Source organism: Sarcophilus harrisii, chromosome 1 (assembly GCF_902635505.1).
Source record: "Sarcophilus harrisii chromosome 1, mSarHar1.11, whole genome shotgun sequence".
NCBI classification, from domain to species: domain Eukaryota; kingdom Metazoa; phylum Chordata; class Mammalia; order Dasyuromorphia; family Dasyuridae; genus Sarcophilus; species Sarcophilus harrisii.
This window is the reverse complement of record NC_045426.1, coordinates 361,792,065-361,808,829: the sequence shown is the minus strand read 5'-3', so window position 1 is coordinate 361,808,829 and position 16,765 is coordinate 361,792,065. Positions and strand designations below refer to the sequence as shown.

The 16,765-nt window shown below is 35.0% G+C and overlaps 1 protein-coding gene across 2 annotated transcripts in view; it reads right to left on the bottom strand.

Moving 5' to 3' along the window:
• MYO5B (myosin VB) overlaps positions 1–16,765 on the bottom strand; it is a 497,816-nt gene that overhangs the window by 311,195 nt on the left and 169,856 nt on the right. For both annotated transcript variants that reach the window (XM_031945960.1, XM_031945961.1), the window contains exon 2: positions 5,873–5,983. In XM_031945960.1, the coding sequence (XP_031801820.1) occupies positions 5,873–5,983 (111 nt within the window). The remainder of the gene's footprint in view (positions 1–5,872; positions 5,984–16,765) is intronic.

The following is a 16,765-nucleotide window of genomic DNA, read 5'->3' as shown; positions in this document are numbered from 1 at the left end:
ATTGAAGCAACATGGAAGATGGTGAAAGGTCTTGAGTCAATGGCTGAATAGGATATGCAGGATGTTCTATATGAGTTCTAAAGTTGAGGGTATTAAGTCCCCCAGTGACTGAGGGATGGGGATAGGAGTGCAGGAGAGTGCACAAGGATTCTTGAGGTCCACTGTGTAAAGTTACAAGGTACTGATTCATGTAAATATAAGATAATATGGAGGGAAAGACTTGAATCTGCTATTAACTAATTGTATAACCTTAGGTTTACCATTCAATCACCTCGTATATCAGTTTACCCTAATAATAAACTGTAACTAATAGTAACTAAACTGTATGACTCTGAGGGAAAACTACGACGTACTATAATAAAAGCAAGGTAGGATTATTTTAAGAGGATCTCATTATTTGGCCTTTTTGTTGATATAGTTTCATGAGTAAGAAATAGGAAGTGGGAAGCTGTTGTGAGGGGGAGGGAGCTTCATCTGGTAAACTGGGCTTCCAAAGCAACAGGAGAGTTTAAAAAGCTTTCTTGAGGCCACTGAGCTACACCACATCTCCCATAGAGCATCTTTTCTCCACTCACACAGTGGACTTGGAAAGTTGACACAACATAACTGTTTAACTGCCCTGCAGTGAATCAGGTCTTCTGAGAACTAATGGGCTACAGAACTGTCAATCCCTGTTCTCTGGCTTTCTATCCAATTACAAGGTAATCTGCCACATACCAAAGCAGGGCAGGGAAGGGCTCCTAAGGCAGCCCATGCAGGAGTTATTCACAGTCCCTGGCTCACTTTCAGCTTAAGAAAGCGAGCATCTGTTCTGTTTTATCAAGAGAGCAACTCAGTTCCCTAATACTTCTGTACAATTTAAAATAAAAAGGCATGCAAAAGCCCACTCAAAAATAATAAAAAAAGAAATATTAGTGAAACATAAATGCCACTCAAGTGCATGAGAGATCTTTAATTCTGTCTTAGGCATTTTTTAATGTGGCAAATCATGGCTATCTACTAGGAATAGGTAGCATTTATACAGTATTTAAGGTTTGTAAAGGAATCTTAAAATATTTTCATGTTATCTGAACAATAAATAAACTTGGAAGGCAGGTGCTCTTATTCTCATTTTACATTTGAGAATACTTATCCTGGTTAAGTGACTTGACCAAGATCCTAGGTTAGGCATCAAAACTATCTCTGTGATAAAACTATCAAGGTCTTCTTCTTATATTCATTTCACAAATAAATTCTCGGGAGCCAGTCTCTTTATGTAATAAAATCAAGGTGATACAAAATTAGTGGTCAAATTTACTCACTATAAATGCAATCATTTATTGGCTGCTCATTATTAGTGCCAAATTGTTTTTTATAAAATATAATCCTCTGTGGGAAAACTGGGACACTGATACATTGTTGGTGGAACTGTGAACGAATCCAACCATTCTGGAGAGCCATTTGGAACTATGCTCAAAAAGTTATCAAACTGAGCATATCCTTTGACCCAGCAGTGTTTCACTGGGCTTATATCCCAAAGAGATCTTAAAGGAGGGACCTATACGTGCAAAAGTGTTTGTGTCAGCCCTCTTTGTAGTGGCCAGAAACTGGAAACTGAGTGGATGCCCATCAATTGGAGAATGACTGAATAAATTGTGTTATATGAATATTATTGTTCTATAAGAAATGACCAACAGGATGATTTCAGAGAGGCCTGAGGAGACTTACATGAACTGATGCTAAGTGAAATGAGTATAACTAGGAAATCATTATATATGGCAACAACAATATTACATGATGATCATTTCTGATGGACATGGCTCTCTTCAATAATGAACTACCAGTTTCAATTGTTCAGTAATGAAGAAAGCCATCTGCACCTAGGGAGAGGACTGTGGGAACTGAGTGTGGACCACAACACAGCATTTTCACTCTTTTTGATGTTGTTTGCCTGCAAAACATCATCTAAATATCACTAAAGAGTCAAAATCTTACATGTCATCTTTAACTCTTCCTTCTTCTTTTCCTCTTCCTCCTCCCACTCTTATCTCATTTGCTAAGTCATGTTCCTTCTATCTCTCTAATACTTTTTATCTACCATCTTCCTCCCCATTCACTTTAATCCAAACTAATGCAACAGTCTCCAACCTGGTCTTCCTGGCACTATTCAGGCAAACACTATTGCAAATTCTTTCCCCAAAGGTAGAGATTTAATTATATCACTCTATTGCTTAAAAATCTTTAATAGTTCCTCACAGACTACAGATTCCTGCCCAAACACTTCAATGTGGCTTTCAAGGTTCACCTCAAATGGCAATATCTTTCTAATCTTATTTCAGAATAAGGTAAATTGGATTGCTTTGTACTCCTCAAATATACTAAAGCTTCCCGACTTCTTTGACTTTCAAACATACCATTTACTTGGTAAATCATCTTCCTGATTTTCTATTTGTCAGAAATCCTCACTCAAGTATTGATGCAGACATTGATGAAATCTTCTTTGATTAATTAAATCAATTAAAAGAGATATCACCTCTCCTTCTTTTGGATCACAAGAACTCTTCACTCATTTTCCTCTTAAAACTAATACCATATTCTCTAGCTCAAGGTAATTATTTCCCTGTCTCTCAAATAGATAATACTCTGTTCAATGAAGGTAGGAAGTAAATCTTTCCCATTTTGTATCAGTGCAACACAATGCTTTATAATGAATATTCAGTTAATTTGAAAATTTAAGAATATAAGAAACTCACATTATCCAGATGTTGAGATGCAGCATGAGGGGAAGCCCACTGGATTAGTTCATTGATATATACATTTTAGAAAAAACAAGGCAGAATGACAATAGAATAGGAGGGGAGGATATAGAGCACCGCACAGAATTTACAGTTGTAATGTTCTCTCTAAAATGTAATGTTCTCTGTTTCAGTTTCCTTGGGGTCTCTGAGCAGCCTTCATTTCAGTTCAGTAATCACCACACAAGTAGCCAGGGTTAAAGTCCAAATCCTTTATTGTCTCTTTCAAAGTCCTTTCTCCTTCACTTGGGGCTTGGCTAGTTTTCTGGGGACCTTCTAAAGTCTTGGTTTCAGTAGAGAAGTGAAGGAGGAGAGCCTGCCACCAGGGTGGTGTGAGATGGGATGAATCTGTCTGAGTCCAAGGGTTTGTGCTCTTGCCTTCTGTCTGCTTGTCTCTCTCTCTCCCTGGCTGAGGCTTCTAGCTTATATGCCCCACATTGAGTACAAACCAATCATTATATCACTAGGAAACCATTATTTGTTGTAGGATTAAATCAATGCTAAACTATATTTAACAATTATCTGCTCAGTTCCACTTAGTACCTTGTTTCAAGTTCTGGCCCATAACATCTCCTTGTAGGATTAAATGAATCACACTGAACCATGCTAAATTACATAATTATTGTCTCTATCAATTCCATTGACTTAGTACCTTGTAAGAATCCTTTGTTTTAAGTTCAGAGTTCTGGCCCATAATATAGAGTGATACATCTCCAAAAAGTTCTACACAAATTCCATTTTAATATGAAAAATTTCCTAGTGACTCAACATGGTTGGAAAGCCTGGAGCAGCTGAATCTGAGAAGTACTGATGTTGTAAATGAGTCAAAAAAGAACTCCAAAACAAATGCTATATGGAAAAAATGAGCATGAGAAGTGGTATAAACCATATTTAAGGAAATATCTGAATGGAAAAAGATATGGGTTCATATAAAAAAATGGAGTATTTCTTTAAAAATGGCATTCCCCAAAACAGTAAAAGAATAAGAAGAAAACCTTTAGCAGGTGAAAAGACCCCAAATAGTGGATTCATTAAAAAAAAGATTTTTTTCAGTCACTAATGGGTTGACAAATTCACTAGTTTGTAAAGAGAATACAAACATTGATGGAATTCTGTAGGTGACAAAGTACAAAATACTAAAAATTACAAGGATAACATTACTTATATGATATAAAGTAACAACAATAATTAACCCACAAAGTATTTCAGTTAGCAAAATGCTTTACAGATATTACCTCCTTTGATCCACACAACTACCCTGAGAAGTAGGTACTATTAGTATCATCATTTTAGAGATGTAGAAACTGAGGCTAAAAAAGCAAGTTAAGTGACTTTCCCAAGATCATACATCTAGTAAGTCTCCTGACTTCATGTCCAGTACCCTATCCATAATACCCAAACTGACTAATGAATAGAAGGAAGAGTAAAAGATGACTCAAATATGTCTAGCCTGGGAGATTGAAAGACTGGTGATGATACCAATGAAGGAGACAGTGGAAAAAAAGAGCCATTTTTGGGGACAGGGGAATTTTCAATTAATTTGCTTTGGGGTTTGTTGAGTTCCAGGTAACAGGAAAATATATAAAGGTTTATATCGTGTAGACAGATAGGAGATGCTGATGAAAAGTCAGGATTGGAAGCTACTTGACTTGGAAAGTCATCTGTGATTCTTGAAGCTACAAGAAAAGATAAGTTCATCCAGGGAATTAAGAACTCCACAGTATACCAAGTAATCACATCTCAGGAGTCAATCAAATTTTTGCACATAGTTTAACCTCAATGTAATCCAAGAGTCATTTCCTGATACTTGGAGTGACACTCTTACTGTTAAGATATTATCTATACATTTGAAAACTCTAAACCAAGACTCCTTTCTGTTGGCATGAAAAAATGAAAATTAACCTCATCATTTAGGTGTTTACTTTACATGATCCTGGGAAAGGAGACTGTGGCCATATTAATGAAAACTACCATCTACCACAGTACCATTCAAATCAATGCTCTGTTAACCTTACCTATTTCTCTTAGTTAATAAACATTTCTTAAGCACCTACTATGTCCTAGGAAGCTTTCTTGGAGATACAGAAAAAAGCCCTATCCTCAAGGAGCTCACAATCTAATGGGAGAGAAAACAAGCAAACAAATATGTATCAACTATATTCAGGATAAATGGGAAATAAACAACAGAAATAAGAGAAGTGAAAGTGGTTTCCTGTAGGGAAAAAAGGATTTTAATTGGAACTTAAAGGAATCCAATGAAGGTAGTAGGCAGAGATGAGGAAAGAAAACATTCTAGACATGAGAGATAGAGAAAATTAACAGAGCTGAGAAGGAATGCCATATTCATGGAACAACTAGGATAAAGAATACAGTGAAGCAGGAATAAGAAATATGGAAAGGTGGGGGGAAAGAACAACTAAATCATGAAGAAAACAACTGAATAATGGAGATGGCATCTCTAAAGAGCACAACTAGGATGAAGGATGATGGATAAAATCCTCTGTTAGATGTCTTCTCACCGTAAAAAATCTGATAATTCCTTCCAGAGCCTCCATAGAATCTACGTTTCAATCCCTTCCTAGATCTACTCCTAATCCTCTGGACTTTGCCGCCACACCCATGTGCAGTTCTCTTATTCCCCTTCAGTTGTTTCTTTCATTAGAATGTAAATTCTTTGAGGGGAAGGAACTGTCTTTTTGCTTTCATTTCAATCTCCAACAATTAGCACAAGTTCTGGCACACAGTAAATATTTAATAAAAATGTGTTGCTATTCTGCCTAACTTTGAAGGAGAGGTACAGGAAAAAAGGCTAGAGGATAGAAAAGTTCTGACTCTAAATGTCTTTGAGTATTGGTAAAATATGTCTTATAAACACAAGCAGTACTTCCTTAAAATATATCTATTATTTTCAATGTATTATTACTACCACACACAAAGGTAATTATTAAGTATCAAGTTATGCCTGAGAACTTTAATTAATAATAAAACTTCTGATGGGAAACTACACACATACAGAATCCTTGACATCCAAAGAGTTTCTATCTAAGATTTAGTTCCATTCAACATCAATCAAGACTATTTACAACTAGAACACTTACAGTTTCATCTTCAAGTTTAAGATGGAGAACCTTCTCACCATCCTTGTAGTCCTTGACTATCTCTGCTGATCGCCACACTTCATCAGGATCAGGGATCCAAACCCTTGTGAACTGCAAGACAAGATCATAAGTACATAAGTACAAGATCAGATACAAAGTGTTACTTTCATTTCCCTAAAAGGCCATTCTTTTTTTTAATCAAATTTTATTTTTTCAATTAGAAAAAAAATCTTCCTTCTTTCTCTTCCAGCTTTTCCCACATTGAAAATAGAAAATCCCTATTACAAACAAGTATGCTCAAGCAAAACAAATTACCACATTCAACATGTTCAAAATAAAATATGTCTTAATCTGTACCAAGTCTATCACCCACCCATATATTGTATCATTTTTCTTTAAGAATCCTCTGGAATTTTGAACTAACAAGAGTTCCTAAGTCAAAGTTGTTCTCTTTACAATCTTGTTGTTACAAATTATTGTGCTGCTTCTGCATCTTTCAGTGTTTCTCTGCAATTGTCCTACTTATTCTGCTATTTTCCAACTGATGGGCATACCTTTAGTATCTGGTTTTTTAGAGTTAGAAAAAGAGTTGCTGTGAATACAGCATTTTTCAATACATGTGGCCTGAACAATTCTGAGAATAGAGAAAAAATTAAGATAAAATGGTTCTCAGTGGATTTTCCTTATTGTAAGATGTAGTATGACAAAATGTCATGGTTACAAAGAAATAACTCGCAACAGAGACTGAAAAAGATTCTAAGTTGAGATAATCAAAGGGATCTGTATCCCCTCTCCCCCCTGCCCAAAGAAAAACCTCAAATATCAAAAAGAAATTAAATAACTTTTAAGATATCACAAAAGAAACTAAAATTCAATGCAAATCTTTTTTAAAAAAAAGGCAAAGGAAAGAAAGGACAATGTGAGTACAAATAAAAGTATGTCAGCAATAAAATCTACTAATGTGTCAAAAGTAACAGAGACAAAAGAAGTCATATATAGAAATCAAGTTTAACCCAGGTCCTCTCCCCATTACGCCAGGCTACCTGCACTGCATTACAATAATAAAATGAATCAAAAGTTTGGATAGTGACTTATTGAAATACACAAGATACTTATTCAAAGACAATTTCAAAATAATTTGAATAAAAATCAAGGAAGAAACAAAGAAAAAAGGCAATATCTGGTGCTAATGATAGGAAGAGCAAACATATAAAAAATGACAACATTTTTGAAATTAAATTATTGCCGTAATACAATAATAAAATTATCAGCTATGATTCCTAAGGTCAATGATGGAGCATGCTATCCACATCCACAGAGAAAACTGATAGTTTCAAAATAGAGAAAAACACAAATTTTTGAGACAGTCAATGTGAAAATGTGCTTTGCTCAACAAAGCATGTTTGTTATGATTTTACTTTTCTTCCTTTTTTAAATTCATTTGAAAAGAATTCAGATAAAGAAGGGAAAGGAGAGGTAGGGACAGAATAGCCAAAATGAAAGGAAAGGAAGAAAAAGTCACTTAAGTATTTTTTTAATGCACAAAAGACAAAAAGCCAGAAATGATTGCAGACAAACAGGACATATTTTAAATTACATTGAATTATATATTTAAAAATAAAAACAGTCGGTATATAATAGAAATACAAAGTTTCATGTAAAAATAATTGTAAATGGTTACACATACTTAACAGTTAAAAATAATGAAGAATGAAATCCCTATGCAACAACAATTGCTGGAATAACTATATGTCACCACAAGAAACTAACTATACTGACAATGTAACAAATTTTAGATAATTTTGTTTTAAACCTAGACAAAAGGATTGATATTTTTTACTCAACTGTGAAGGGAAGGAAATGTTATCATTAATGAGAAAAGCACTTTCTTCTTTCCTTAGAGTAATTGGGAAAGTTGCTATTATCTAGTTTTGTTGCTGTTGTTTTGTTTTGAAATAAGTGAAGATTCACTGATATTTGGAAGATGGTAAGGTATATCCATAAATGATTATATTAAAATAAAAGACATGAAAAAACCTTTATTTGAATATTATAAAATCAGATTGTCATTGGGGCCATGGCAAGGGCCTTGCCATTGAAGTGACAAAAAGTACCAGATGCAGTTAAATCTTCTAAGAGCCCAGGAGTCTATGGGTGTTCGTTTCACTGTACTCAGGTAGTGAGGGCAAGTTCTTTTAAAACTCACAAGAAAGTAATTAGTAGAATATTTAAAATGTGTTTTTAAATGTTTCTAATTGGTTAATGGCAACCCTGCCAAAATCAGCTTGGTAGCTATTAAATTACAGCCAGGAAATTATCCAAGCCTAAATCTAAATGTCACTGAATATCTCACAAAGATGATGTGTTTGCATGTTCTGTAAACATTAACATTCAATACACACACACACCATAATCTCTCAAATACTATCCTGGTTCATAGGTACAACTTTCACTAAGTGTCCCACTTCTGCCAGTGAAGAATTTAGCCTTGGGTTAAGTGATCATACAGGTAAGTAACATCATTACCCAGTCTGATTTCCATCTAAGCTAATCCATTAAAAATAGCACTTCTCATCTGTACTTTTTAATTCTTTATGCAAATTCTTTGGAAATGCTGATGAGACCAATGTTATATAGTTCTACTCCCTTTCCATCAATGCAGGTGGAGGGGATGGAAAAAAAGAAGAAAGGAGAGGGAGAGAGAAGGGAGAGGAAGATAGGAAAGGAGAGAGAGAAGAAGGGAAAGAAGAAGAAATAGGAAGGGAAGAAAAAAGAGAAGGAGGGAGGGAGAAAAAGAGGGAGAGGGTATTCCCTACTAAAAATAGAATTTTCTTTCCTATTTCCAAATGCCCTTTTGAAAACTACTAATATGAACACCCTGTTTTGATACCAATATTAGTCACAAAGTAGTTCTGAATGTTCATCTATATAAAAGTTAAGTCTATAAATTTGATTTCTTGACATTCCATTCTACTGATGAAAAGCAAATACTATTTGTTCTTGGCACTGGACTGGAGGCATCTCAGATATCTCCATAACCACCTCCCTGCTTCTAAAAGAGCTTTCCCTAAATTTTGACAGCAAAGATATCAAGGTCCTGCTTCCTATGAAATCTCCAGAGAGGGAGACTTGACAGACTATTCTCCTAAGCAGCATTTAACAACCTTTATTGTCAGCTAATTCTTCTTCACATATGCTACCTATCATTTTTTTTTTTTTTTTTTTTGCTGTCACTGATATCCACTACTTGATTTTACTGAACTTTCATTAAGATGTTGCCTACTAAACTTTAATTATGCTGCTCATTTCTGGTCTCACTGAAGTGATCCACATCATTCCTGATGCTGAATTCTGAATTATATAACTGAGGATCTCCCATCCACAGATAAGTCAGAGCACCTACTACCTTAATACAGAGCCTTTTTTGATTCTAAAATATGAGAAATACTGCAGAAAAGTAAATAGACAAGACTTATTCTTCTCTACCTTCTAAGGACCTGAATTTGGGTGATATTGACATACCATCATCAAGATGCCAGACAGACAGTCTAGGCAATAAGTTGTACCCAGGGTTCCAGTTCTTGCTTGGGGATGATGACTTTTAAGCAAATTAAGCTTATCATCATAACATGAGAAGTAAAAGATACAGTTTTGAGTTGTTTTGTGTTGTTATTTAACTTTTCTTGAATTATTAATTTTTTCATATATCGTTGTCTTGTATCTTTGATTAGGTTGAAAATTCCTTTACAAGGACAGGGGTATATTGCTTCCTAATAAATCTAACAGAACTAACAAACTAAACAACCTATATCTAAATTGAAAAAAAAAAAAAAAAAACTCTTCCCACCCCACTCCACCATGAAATCACATTCCTCTCCAGGAATTAATCACTCGTCTATCTAACCACCAACAAAATAGGCCCTGAAGCTTATATTCTACTAGTAGAGAAAATACAGCATACAGCATATATACATATAAGTAAATGCAAGGTTATCTGTGAAGTGAGACAAACTCACAGGAAACATCATGGAGACAATGGTATCTGAGATGGGTTGGGGATCAAGAGTATTCCACTGAAATTCTCCTTATCTTATCTTTCAAACTCCATGGACCCTGATACATCAAGTTGTGGGAATAATGCTGGTGGTTGTAGTGGTAGTGATGAATATGAGAATGAGGATGAGGATAATGATTCTCTTTTTAGTATATCTATTAAGTATTAAAAAGAACATTCCTTTCACTCTGGGACAACTAACTTCCTAACTGGTCTACTTGTATCCATCATATTCCCATAAGGCAACAAATGTGTGGAGATAAGACAACTTCCCTTCTGACCCAGTTTCAAAACAACTCAATTTGCCACCAACTTGTTTTAATGATATTTACTTCCACCTGATTGAAATGGCAGACTTGGCCTAATTAGTCACTGTTTCTTAGCTCATTAAACAGCATTACAGAATGGAACAAAAATTGGATTGAAAGAAATCCAAAATTTTGAATCCAGCTCCAATAATAACTGGTCATATGACCTTAGGCACTTCTCTTTGCTTCCTCATCTCCTCATTTATAAAATGGAATGAATAGTCCAATAACTTTTTTTTGAAGGTTGTTAAAAGAAACAAATGAGAAGATACATATAGGACATTGCAATAAGAAATTTTCAATATTAATAATTTAAGCCACTATGAGATCCTTCTCTCTACCAGCACCAGGAGGAAGATTCCCAAATCTTTCTTTCACTGTGGTACACACTGAAACATCAATCTTATGCAGACTGAGCAAGTCACTGCCTTCAAAAAACCCTATTAAAGAACCTCTCAAAATTCCAAGCTGCAGCTCCCCTTCATGATAAAAATGAGTCATTAATAGGAAACAATTAGAAAGTTAAAAATATGAGAATGCTAGTGTACTAAGTCACAAAAATGAGAAAAAAAAGTCATCTAGAACTCACCTAGTATGTTAATACAGTTGGTGTTCATAATTTCACAGAAATTATATTTAGAATGAAAGGCAACTTCAGAGGTCAACCATTCCGAACTTCTCATGATACCAGTAAATAAACTGAAATCCAAGAGAGGTTAAGTGGCTTGCCTAAGGTCATAGAGGTAATAAGGAAGAGATCAAGGATTCAAAATCAGGTCCAATTGCAAATCTGTAAGACTATGTTTAAAAGAAAAGATGAAACAGTAAGAAATGATCAAGAGGACAGAGCCAATATGGTAGAGAAAAGCGAGAAAGTTGCCTGTATACCTATCATTTCCTGTGGTAATAATATTAAATCAGGTCCCTAAATGGAATCTAGAGTGACAGATGGAGTAAAACAATTTTCCAGCTTAACATAATCTGCAAGAATTTCAGGAAAGATCTGTCTCATTTGGATAAAGGAAGAACAGTCCAGCATAGATGGTGTTGAAGTAAGCCAGCAAGAGGCTCTTAGCCACAGCACAGATCAGCAACTAGGTCCCATGGTCCTCAATCAGCAGGCTAGTGGCACAGAAGACCAAATGTGAAGCTTCCAACCCTAACATAGAAAGCAAACTGCCAGCCCAGGGAACCCCCTCATCCCATCCCCAGCACAAGAGTTATTGGTTATCGGTGGCTGGTCCACCAATAACTGAGGTCCTGACTCACAGCATAAGAAGCTTGGGACAGTACCCTTTGTATTGTAGGAATAAATAAATCAGGAAATAGATCTAAATAAAAAACATCAGCCAAAAAAAAAAAAAAAAAAACAGGAAAGAACCCTGATCATAGGAAGCTACTATGGTGACAAGAAAGATAAAACACAAATTCAGAAGAGAACAATAATGTCAAAATGTTTATATGTAAAGTCTTAAAGATAAATAAGAATTTGTCACAAGCCCAAAAAGTTCTTCTTAGAAGAACTCAAGAAATATTCTAAAAATTAAATAAGAGAGGTAGAAGAAAAATTGGAAACAGAAATAAGACTCATGCAAGAGAGTCAACAGTTTGGAAAAGGAAGGACAAAAACTGATAGAAGAAAACAACTGGGGAAAAAATTCTGCTGCAAAAAAACCCCTCAAAAATGAGAATCAGCCAAATGGGAAAAAAAGGTATAGAAGCTAACTGAAGAAAAAAATTCCTTAAAAATTAGAATTGGACAAGTGGAAACTAAGAACTCTATGAGAGGATCAGTCAAACAAAATTTAAAAGAAAAAGAAAAAAAATAGGAGAAAATGTAAAGTAATTCATTGGAAAAATAAATTACCTGGAAAATAAATCTAGAAGATGTAATTTAAGAATTATTGAATTACCTGAAAGCCATGATAAAAAAAAAAAGAAGAAGAAGAACCCGGATAGCATCTTTCAAGAAATTGTCACGGAAAACTGAGAAAAAAAGAGTCACTGAAAGAACCTATCAATCACTTCCTGAAAGAGATGTCAAAATGGAAATTCCAAAGAATATTACAGTCAAATTCCAGAACCATTAGGAAAAAATACTACAAGCAGCCAAATAGAAACAATTCAAATATCAAGGAGCAACAATCAGGATTACATAGGACTTGGCATCTTCTGCATTAATGGATCAGAGAGTCTAGAATATGATATCCTAGAAAGCAAAAAATCTTGGATTACAACCAAGAATCCAGCAAATTCAAGGGTAATTTTTATTACAGGTAAGGGAATTTCAATGAAATGGGGAACTTTTAATCTTTTCTGATGAAAAGGTGAGAGCTGAACAAATTCAAGAGAAGGAAAAAGGAGGGGGGTTCACACAATGTGTGAACAACTTGGGGAAAGGGGAAGAAATACTCTAACCAAAAGTGTACTGTAAAAAAGGTTGTTATACAAAAGCAAACATTCTATTCCCTTAATAGATTATCTAATACCAGTCCTCCATTTTATATTTGAGGAGACTGAGGCCTCTGTGACATAAGTAGTAAGTAGCAGCGCTGAGACACAAACAAAATGTTCTGCAACCTACAAAAGACTTTGAGAATATGCAGATGGCTTCAACATCTTAATTGTAAAGCTATCCTGGGGTGTCCACCACCAGTCTTGGAATGGGATAAGGAGAATGAAAAATTCCTTTGATCATTAAGCAGTATGTTTGTTAAAAATAAATCACCACTTAAGAGGAGTTGTTTTCTAAGTGGCTCAGGATCTAGCATAGTTACTCCCATGTCATGGGAGTCATGGAAAGGTGTTACCTATCAGTACCATGCCAGGAAATGAAATCTCAAAGTCACAGGGCAGATAGATTTAGAATTTCTCATACAGAATTCTATAATCTTAGAATATTGAACATCCATTCAATACACCAAACATTTATTTAACACTTGCTATTTGAGGCTGGGGATTCAAAGACAAAAAAAAAAAATCAAACAGCCTCCATCTTTAAAAAGTATACATTTTAATGTGGGAAACAAAATGTGACACTTGAACTCAGCTTTGAAAAAACGAAACCAAAAAAACTATAGATTCTTTGAGGAAGAATCACAGATACAGAATTTGAGAATTGGAAGGGATGTCAATATTCATTACAAACTATTTACAAAAGGTAGTAGTGGAGATGATAACGATGGTTGTTGTTGAGTTGTATCACTTGTGCCTCAGTCTTTGTGATCCCCATTTGTTTTTTTGTGGGATTTCTTTTGCAAAGATATTGGAGTAATTTGCTATTTCCTTCTCCAGCTCATTTTACAGATGAAGAAATGAGGGAAACAAGGGTTTAGTGTCTTGACTAGGATCAACAAGCTAATGAGTGTCTGAGGTTGGATTTGAAATTAGGATCTTAATGCCATGAAACCAATGTCTTTCATTTTGAAAGGCAGAAAGGGAAGGGGGGATTGGGGCATGGGGGTGCAGGATGTTTAAAGGCCTGTTTTTAGGAAATGGAATATTAAGGTTGGGTAAGAGAAAACAGGTCAAGTTTGGCTGCAAAACATAGTAGATAAAGAGAGCAATGTCCAAGAAGCCTGAAAACATAAGTTGGAGCCAGATTGTGAAGGGCCTTCAAATGAAACAGAGAAGATGTACTTTATCTGAAGGGAAATAGTGTACCATGGGAACTTCTTGTGCAAGGAGACAAACAAGTCAGACTTATGCTTTAGGAATATAGTTTAGGAACCTGTATGAAAAATGGAATGAGGGTCAGAAGACCAATTTGGGAAATATATTGCAATAGTCTACAACGGAGATGATGAGAGCCTGAAGTAAAAATATGACTTAGAACTTCATTATCTCTTTTCCCCCTTATGAATCTAAAGGAGATTTAACTCCTATGTTTCTCTAACAAATTTCCCCATACAAATATGGATGCTTTTGCCATCCATAAAGACCTAGTTTCTTTTACCTTCTAATTTTACTTAGTCATTGAATTTACACTCCTATGGAAAGGGGGTCAGTGAACTTTTCCAAGTGGCATTCCAAGTCAGTATTTTTTCACTCCAGCATAAGTTTTTTTAATCGGGAAGTCCACCTTCCCTAAAAAGGATTATGTACTGAGAAGTTCCATGTCAACCTGCACCAGAGAAACTGAAGCAGAAACAATCTTGTAGAAAAGCTCATGTTTTTTCATGAAGGCAATGACCCCTGGAAAAAGTGAGCACAACCTCTAAGCTGCTCAGGATGAAAATGTTGAGAAGCATGAAAGCTTTTTTCTTTAACCTTTTAAAAGTGAATTTTGTTGATATATTTTCTTTTTATATCATAAATGTTTCCAAGCATCTTTCTCTTCACTGTATACCAAAAGCCATTCCAAAAAGAAGATGGGAGGAAGAAGGCATTTCCCCAAAATCAATCATCAAAGCATAAATTCATATGCAGTATTACACAGACAATGTCTTCTCACAGCTTTTCTTTGTAGCTTAAACTTGGTCATTTCAGTTTTGTAGCATTCAACTTCTATTGTTTCATGGACAAGAAATTTTATAAGAATCTTTGGGTTCACTTGGGACAAACTGTGAGAGTCAAGAACAATCGAGAAAGTTGTCCTCTTGGGAAAGATGTTCCAAAAAAGAGAGCAAACTCTTCTTCCTCTTTCTTCTCTTCTTCCTCCTCCTTGCTGCAATACAACCCTGCCCCAAGGAATGTAATAGTGGTGACAGCTCCTGCAGAGAATGAGGCAGCAGAGAATGTGGCTGCAGTTCATTTTTGTTTAATTAATTGTACTAGCAGTGCAAATGCTACTCAATATCAATTTCAAGGCCATTTTGACATGTGGGCCACCCAGAGCACTCCCTTCATGCCTTCACTCCAGGAAAACAATCCAACACTGAACATTAGGAAAGAACTGAGAATGTTTACAGAATGGCCCCCCAGATTCTGGGGTTAAACAAGGGAAGACAGAAAAAAAAGAAAAAAGATTCATTATGCAATGACCCAAATCATAGATGACATTTATACAATACACTTCTATATAATAATAGTTGGCATTTATATAGAGTTTTGAGATTTGCAAAGTACTTTACAAATATTATCTCATTTTATTATAAAAACCCTAAGGTGAGTACTGTTATTATCTCCATTTTGCAGATAAGGAAACTGAGGGTGAGGAAAGTCAAATAAACTGCTAGATTTACACTACTACTAAATATCTCAGATCACACTAAAAGTCAGGTCATCCTAACTCCAAGGCCAGTTAGTCTATAAATAATATATCTATATCTCACATTATGCTTATATATTTTATTATAGACATTATGTTTATATATTACAAACTAAAGTTAACTATATGTTAATGTCTCTCAAAATATATGTGTATATATTATACATACATATACCCAATGGAACTTGTCTGTAAAATGATCTAAAATCTGTTGTCCTACTAGTTACAGAGAGATACCATTCAGTCCAAAGGTAGAAGATAGAAGGAAGAAAATGTGCAAAACTTAGGCATCACAGTCCATGATTATCTGGGCATTTTGATCACTCACCATTTGATTTAGAGATGATAATCTTGGAACTGAGAGAGAAAATGGTAGTGATGTGTTAGAATACTATAGGATATGACACATGACAGGGCATATTATGCAAAAGGCTTTGCATACTACACATGCTATATAAAACACTTTGAAAAGTACTACATAGACATGAGTTATTACTCTTTTCATACAATTCATCAAAAACTGAAATTATTCTCTTGTCTCTTTCCCTGAGCTATCTTGCTTTCTTAATTAATCCATTTCTCTTATAGAACCACTGTTCAAACAGCTTTCCAGATTATACCTTGGAATTACATTTTACAATTCCCTTTCTTTTGTCCTGTATATATTCACTACATTGCAAAATCCTGTTGTTAGTCCCATCCTTTTTATGCCCAATGCTATCACTTGTCTCCAAGTCCTCATTGCCTCACATCTAAACTACTACTAAGATGTTTTAGCCATTCCTCCATTTCTAATTTCTTCCCACTCTAATCTACACTGAATACTGATGGAGTTTCTTCTGAAAATGTTTTTGTTTTACTTTTAATCATGTTTGCCTTTTGCTCAATAAGGGTACTCTACTGCAGGGAAGTTCTTCATCTGAGATCCATGAACTTAAAAAAATATTTTGATGATTATATTTTGATATATTTCCTATGTGTTAATTTATGCATTGAAAAACATTATTCTGAGAAGAGGTCCATAGGTTTTATCAATCCAAATGGTCCAGGATACAAAGAAGTTTAAGAATCCCAGTTCTAGTCTATCACATTAAATCCCAAGTTCTGATCTTGGTTTTCAAGACCATATTTATCTGACTTTATCTACCATTGAATCCCCAATTCAATTAGACACACTCTGTATAACTCTCTAGGCACATTCCAGCCTCATTACTATTTCTTTGACTTTGCCTGGCCTGTTCCCCTTTTCCAGAATGCCCTTTTTATTTTTCACTCATTCTTTTCAATAAGCATTTATAAAGTGCCTACTATGTGCAAAACAT